The sequence below is a fragment of the Centrocercus urophasianus genome, unplaced genomic scaffold (genome assembly GCF_019232065.1).
Source record: "Centrocercus urophasianus isolate 14NV4802_14NV808 unplaced genomic scaffold, USGS_Curo_1.0 seq_24, whole genome shotgun sequence".
Classification (NCBI taxonomy): domain Eukaryota; kingdom Metazoa; phylum Chordata; class Aves; order Galliformes; family Phasianidae; genus Centrocercus; species Centrocercus urophasianus.
Genome location: NW_024884800.1, coordinates 16,099,521 through 16,106,876, shown reverse-complemented (window position 1 = coordinate 16,106,876; position 7,356 = coordinate 16,099,521). Strand labels below are relative to the sequence as shown.

The 7,356-nt window shown below is 51.4% G+C and overlaps 1 protein-coding gene across 1 annotated transcript; it reads left to right on the top strand.

Annotated features, from left to right (window-relative positions):
• Positions 1-774: 774 nt before the first annotated feature.
• Positions 775-1,970, top strand: LOC122163785 (testis-specific serine/threonine-protein kinase 6-like). Its single transcript, XM_042825278.1, is given in 2 exon segments — positions 775-1,663; positions 1,665-1,970. Coding segments are annotated over 2 exon segments (831 nt in total). The 5' UTR covers positions 775-1,054; the 3' UTR covers positions 1,887-1,970.
• Positions 1,971-7,356: the final 5,386 nt, after the last annotated feature.

Sequence of the window (7,356 nt, the reverse complement as noted above, 5' to 3'; positions counted from 1 at the left end):
GCAGCCCGGGCAAGCCAAAAGGCTGGGCACCCACAGATTAGCTGCTGTCTTCCCACGGAGGAAATACACACCCATAAATAGTGGAGTTCCTGGCAACCGTCGGCGTGTAGTTTAGCTCCCATGCAGACCTGGAAATTGCCTCTGCCATTAGCAGCAGAGCATTTGTGCCAAAAGCAGGCAGAGGACGTCTTCTTCAGCGGCTGGGTAGAAGCACAGGAAAGTCCTAGCAAACACAGCCTCATCAAGGTTCTGGTGTGTTTTGTGAGCAGAAGCGGAGCAGAGGGGCCACTCTCAAGCAAGTCACTGCTGTTGCCCGACTGCACAGCCCTCAGGCACTGCCCGCGTCTCCTCTCCCCTCCTGCTCTCTGCCTCCTGCTCCTTCCTTCTGAATCCACTCCTGGTGACCCCCAGCTTACAGCAAGGGAATGCCTCTCTGTTTGCATCGTTATCATTTTTGGTTAAAATCACGGGAGCGCAACTCAAAGAAGTTCACAAAGCTGTTTCTGCTGAAAGAGCAGGCTCCCCATCTGCACCGCCCCAAGCTGGAAAGCCCACCTTGAGAAACCATTTCCTGCACTGTCATGATCAAAAACTAAATCTTGACACCCAGCCGAGGTGTCCTGTAATTAGAGGCGGTACAAATCACTCTCTGGTGCCATTTTGCGTAGTTCTGATTTTAATACCCGATTTTAATACCCTCCAGAAAATAGCTCTGGGTCTCCAAAGTGATTATTTGCTCCAGAACAGTCACATTTAAACTCTTATCATCAGACAGTCCCTGTTCTGACAACTCAAGAGCAGAAACAGGTAAATATATATATGTATATATATTCAGTGCTGGAAGTTCTCCCAGTGCGTATGCATGACAAGCTGGGACACCCAGGAGCAGCGCAGACCCGTCGGACCACGCTGACATCACAGTCATAGTGAGGCACTGTCACACTTTGTCGCAGTGCCTGGGTGGACCCTCAGCCCCACAGGGCACCTGTGGAACCACTGCAGGTTTGTGAAGGTCGACTGCAGGCACGCTTTCGTCCTATCCGGACCAGCTAAGATGCCAAACACTGACAAAGACAAGAAGCTACTCCACAAGCTGGGCTTCACGCTGGCGGAGACCTTAGGAGAGGGTGCGTTCTCCACGGTGAGGGCGGCCACCTCCCCCAAGTACACGGTCCCCCTAGCTATCAAGATGGTGGACAAGCGAAGGGCCTCTCCAGAATGTGTGGAGAAGTTTCTGCCCCGGGAGCTCTCCATCCTGCGTGAGCTGGATCATCCCAACATCGTGCTCATCTTTGAGATCTTTGAGCTGACCGACGGCATGGTCTACATCGTGATGGAGTCGGCAGCCTTCGACCTGCAGCAGCGGCTGCAGCAGCTGGGCAAGCTGCCCTGCGTCCCCGACGCCCGGGACATCTTTGTGCAGGTGGTGGGGGCCGTGCACTGCCTCCACGACCGCAACATCGTGCATCGTGACCTCAAGTGTGAGAACATACTGCTCAGTGCTGATGGCCGCCAGGCCAAGATTGCTGGCTTTAGCCTCAGCAGGGAAATGAGCAGCTACCCAGAACTGAGCAGCACCTTGTGCGGAACAGAAGCCTACATGGCCCCGGAGATGTGGCTGCATTACCCCCACGATGCCAAGAAGTTGGACATCTGGAGCCTGGGGGGTGGTCCTTCTTGCCATGGTGACTGGCAGCTTGCCCTTCCACGGCTGCCTCTGCAACACCATCCAGCATCAGAAGGATGGGGTCCAGCACCTGAGGGGGGTGTCCGCGCTGCCGGAGCCCTGCCAGGCCCTCCTTGTCCAGCTGCTGCAGTTCTTACCATCCTCCCGGCCCAGCGTGGCGCAGGTGGCCAGCAACAGCTGGCTGAAGGTGGATATCTAAGGGGAATCCTCCCCAGAGAATGTGTCAGGACAGCCAGCTTTTGGTGCAATAAATGCTGTTGAAGAAAAGCTCTTGAGCAGTTTGACTAGCAGGGCGTGGGTGGGATCAAACTTCAAGAGCTGGCAAGACTTGGTCAAGAACTTGGTCAAACCCCTTCACAAAGCAGATGAATAAACCTGCCATCGGTTAGGCTTCAGGCTCTGGTCGCTGTATTGAGTGAGGGGTTAGAGCACACCACGGAGCTGCTCGCATAGCAGTGGCTGTCTGAGCAAATAGGGGCACCAGGCCCAAGCTCTCCCACTGATCCAGCTTTGGTAGGGCAAAGGTCTTGGTCTCATCTTGGAGCCAGCGTCTCAGTCTCGGCATGCCTGCGCGAGATCAGCTTTAGCAGCTGTCTTGACGTTGTCTTTTGTCCAGCACACACGTAGAGGATGGTGACCAGAAAGATGGTAGACATTTATGGTCCTGTGTTTCACCGCATTCCACATGTCTAGCCACATATCTCCGTCCCACACTGGTCAGGCATGAATAGTCCACTGTTGGGTGGCCCACTGTGCAATCCAAGGGCTGAGCCTGAAGGCAAAGTGGGGGGACGCATAGTAGCTGCATGAGCCTCCTGTGGCTCCTTCCAGCTTCTTGCAGCCTGAAATCCTCTGCAGAAGGGCACTCAGGCACTTCCTTTCAAAGCACCGGTCCTTTTCCCACTTTGTGTCCTCAACAGATGCAGTTGTTCAGGAGAACATGGTGGTGGAGAGAGATTTAATAGGGCCTGGGATTTACAGCAACTCATTCTATATTAGCTTTGTCTTTGATGAAGAAGAGAAAACAAAAGGAGCAGCCGTACAGCTGTTCCGGTGCTGGCAGAGCTCAGAGAAGACCCCCAGAGCATAACCCTATGTGTGCTTTGGAGTGAGGAAGGCTCCTCCGGGAAATGTGTGTCTTAAATGTCAGAAGCGTGTAGTGGAAGATCTCTGAGCCCACCTTGTGGAGACTTTTGAAAGCTCACGAGATGGCAGTGTCAGACCCAGACGTTAGTTATTGTTTGTAAGCGTTATTTTTATGGCCAAAAGCAAGAATAAAAACTCTTAGTCACTACTCTGTGTTTCTAGAGGAGCATTTGTACTGATAGATTCTCTACCTGTACTCTCCCCACCGGTGGTTGGGTTTCACCATCACTGCACACGAAACTGGTTTTTTGGCAGGCAGGAGCAATGTTCCCATACTAAAATACAAGGTTTGTTCTTGAACAGCTAAGAAGACTTCCATCAAAGTAAAGGCATCTGTTTGTGTTAATCTCAATTTAAGTATATATTGCATTGCTGTTTTTTCTCAATTCCGTGACTTCCCCTACAGAAAAACCTCTCTGTGTGGCCTTGAATTGCATGAGGGCAGAATCTCACTTGCTCTTTACCATCTGGCAATATGGTTTTCATATGCATGATGAAAATGATTGCTCAGTCTAGAGAGCAAGCAGTGACTTCATTTTTTAATGACAACTGTGGATTCTAAGATTAATTACAGAAAACAAGAATCTACAAAATTGATCACAGAATCACAGAATGGCCTGGGTTGGAAGGGACCTCAATGATCATGAATCTCCAACCCCCATGGTGGCCACATGCAGGGCCACCAACCTCCACATTTAATACCAGCCCAGGTTGCCCAGGGCCCCATCCAACCTGGCCTTGAACACCTCCAGGGACGGAGCTTCCACAGCCTCTCTGGGCAGCTGTTCCAGCACCTCACCACTCTCGTAGCAAAGAACTTAGGATCTGATCTGTGTCCTTACTGACATGCAGGTTTCTTTTTATTCAGATTGGAATGTGGATTGGGGATCCGATCCAGGCCTATAAATATCTAAGGTGTGGGGGGCAGAGTGGCAAGGCCAGACTGTTTTCAGCAGTGTGTGGAGACAGGACAAGGGGAAACGGCCAGAAACTGTAGCATAGGAAGCTCCGTGCAACCGTGCGCAAGAACTTCTTTAGGTGAGGGTGACGGAGCACTGCAACAGGCTGCCCAGGGAGGTGGTGGAGTCTCCTTCTCTGGAGATGTTCAAGACCTGCCTGGACACCAACTTGTGCGACCTGGTGTAGGGAACCTGCTTTGGCAGGGGGGTTGGACTCAATCTCTGGAGGTCCCTTCCCACTCCTACAATTCTGTGATTCCCTATTAAAGAACAATAAATTCCCGCAGATGGTAATAGAATTGAAAGAAAGGCAGAGACGTCCAAGGTGCTTCCACTGTTTCAGAAGCTTGAAAGGTGGAAGAACAGGCTCTGCATGGCCTCAGGAGTTAGCCCTTTGGCACAGCTTCAGCATTAGGTAATGATATTACCATTTAGTTCTCGTCTTCAAATGGCTGCACTAGCAGTATCTAGGTGGTGCTCACACCCCAGTCAGTAGGAGATAGCCCTGTTTCTATCAGTACAAGTCCAAAAGGTGCCATCGAGAGGGAGATGTGCAAAACTCCCAGGATCCGGCTGGCTTTCTGGGCTGTGAGGGCACAGTGCTGGCTCATACCCATCCACCAGTACCCCCAGGTCCTACTCAGCAGGGCTGTACTCCATCCTTTCATCCCCCAGCTTGTATTGATAGTGGAGGTGCCGTGACCCAGGTGCCAGGCCTTGCACTTGACTTTGTTGAACCTCATGTGATTCTCTGCTCGGGCTGTCTGGGTCTCTCTGGGTGGCATCCTGTCTGTTGGACGTGTGGCTGCAGCAGACAGCTTGGTGTCATCTGTGAACTGCTGAGGGTGCACTTGATCCCACTGTCAATGTCAGTGATGCCAAAGAGCATCCATGTCAAAGAGCACTGATCCCAGTACTGAAGGACACGGACTCTGCAGGTTGTTAGCATCTTCTGCAGGTGTACACAGCCATGTGTGACGCCATGTCCTTGTCATGGAGCTGGGCTCTAGGCAAAGGATGGAAGCTTTAAACAGGAGATTTGTCTTATTTTCATACTAAATTCACATCCTGGCTATTTACCTCTGACAAAGTGTTCTCCCCAGATTTTGTATGGCATATCAGAATTATTGGATGACATCTTATGGCCACATTTATAGGAGATAATGCATAATGAGCTCTTTTAGCCTTAAAATCTTTAAATTTGATTAACCATGTTAAACAGTGGTTTTAAATCACTTTCTTTTCTCCATGAGCACTGTCGAGGAAGGTCTTGGCATTGAAATAGCCATTATTTAAATGATGCCCTCAAGCATAGGAAGATACAAAAGCAGCAAAATACTTGAAAGGAACTTACTGATTTTGAACTGCTATATAGTTTCTTGTTTTTAATACGTATAGTTGAATGGAAAAGCACATCTTATTCTCTGTCTGTGCTAAGTCAATCAGGTGGATACTAACATCCTGCTAGCTGCAGCAATTCTGCTGAAATTAAACTAACATGCCACATCTTTAAGGAGCTTGCTTTTGCCAGTCTGAGCCCCCAGCATTTGAATACCGCAGGCTCAGCAGACGCTTTCAGACTGCGTAGGTACGAAGAACCCTTGCGAGCAGCAGTGACAGACAGCCCTGTGTCTCACAGGCAACCCCTGATGGGAAGCCGGCTTGTTGGGCACTGCCTTGGTGTGACTTACAGACATAGATGGTGTCTTGGCTCCCTGGAGCTGTGGTTCCTGTGAACGTCTGAGGCCCTGCCTCTGTTTCTTGTTCTTTCTTCTTGTTACCTGCAGTCTGGGGCTTCAGGAATGCTCCTGGTGTAGCATTTATTGACAAATAGTAAATAGTTACTGTTACTAGGTGGAAAGATCTGGGAGGTTCTGTTGATGTTACTGTATTAAGGGAGGAGGAGGAAGAGAAAAGGTAGAGATAGCAGAGCTTCTGAAAGGCCCGAATAATGATGACTTTCATGAGATGCTTTCTTGAGCTAAACATTGACATCCTTTTCTTTTGAGAGGGACAGTCAGGTTTTGAAATAGCCAAACCTCCAAGCAGATGTTTGCTTTGCTGTGCTGATATCGAAGCAGGAGACCCTGGAGCTGTGTGTGCAGAGGTCAAATGAATGTGTCTGTGAGGTACCTCTGCAGCAAACTGGAGTTATTCATGTGATCTAGTGGAAGAGATATGCTGGGAATGTTATGCCCCTGTTCCTGAGGGCCTGTGCAGGGCAGCCCGAGGGTGCTGCTGCCCTGGGACCACAGTCAGATGCAGAAGCTTTATGCCTTCTGGTGCAGGGATGGGAGCAGTGCTAATGGCCTGCATGTGTGAGCAGGGAGTAATGCGCACTGCAGGCAAAAGGGCAGAGCACAGAGGCTGCTGCACCGAGATCAGTCATATCAGATTTCGGCCTCTTTCCCTTTCCAGCAGATGATGACACTGTTGTTCTGTTACACAGCTGCTCAATTTGGCCGGCCCTAGCATGCTGTCTGGGTCCTTTCCATTCCCTTTGTATGTACCAGCCTGCTGCTGGCCTGCTGGCTCACAGCCTTCTGCTGCTGCAGCTGCTGTCTCACAGCGCTCAGTGGAGCCCCTGCTGTCAGCAACCAAGCCACAGTGCTGCTGAGCTCTGCCTTTTGTTGGCTTGATGGGCACCTGTCTCATGTACAAAGGCAAAGGTACTGCTCTGCTCCCTAGTGCTGTGGTACAATATGGTGTACCACCGTATGAGAGGGGCATGGGTGGAAATGCACCTGGGGGATCGCAATCCCTCAACCTGGTGCTGCTCCTGTCTCTTGCAGTGCTGGTGGATGTGGTGGTGATGGATGGTTCCGCCTCTCCTGAACCCCCTGCAGTGCTTTATGGCGGGGCTGGACAGGATCAGGGCAGTGGGGACAGATGGAATGTCACACTTCTGAATTCCCAAGGCAAAGCTTGGTGGAGGTCAGTGATGAGTAGCGTCCCTCAGGGGTCAGTGCTGGCGCTGACACTCTTTAATATCCTCATCAGTGACACTGACAGTGGGGTTGAATCCACTCTCAGCAAGTTTGTTGATGACACCAAGCTGTGTGGTGTGGTCAACCACACAAGGGACAGGATGCCATCCAGAGAGACCCAGACAGACCGAGCAGTGGGCCCAGGAGAACCTCAAGAGGTTCAACGAACGCAAATACAAGGTCTGGCACCTGGGTCATGGCAACCCCCACTACCCAGAGATGCTGAGGGATGGAAGGATTAAGCACAGCCCTGCCAAGAAAAGATGATGTGGGGTTGGCAGCCAGACAGAGCCAGCACTGTGCCCTCACAGCCCGTAAAGCCAACCGGATCCTGGGAGCATCCAAAGCAGCACAGCCAGCAGGGCGAGGAGGGGATCTGCCCTTCTGCTCCGTGCTGTGAGACCTCACCTGGAGCGCTGCGTCCAGATGGGGAGTGCTCAGCACAGGAGAGACACGGAGCTGTTGGAGCATCCAGAGGAGGGCACAAAAACGATGTGAGGGATGGAACACCTCCCTGCGAGGACAGGCTGAGAGCTGGGCTGTGCAGCACGGAGAAGGGAAGGCTGTGGGGAGAGCT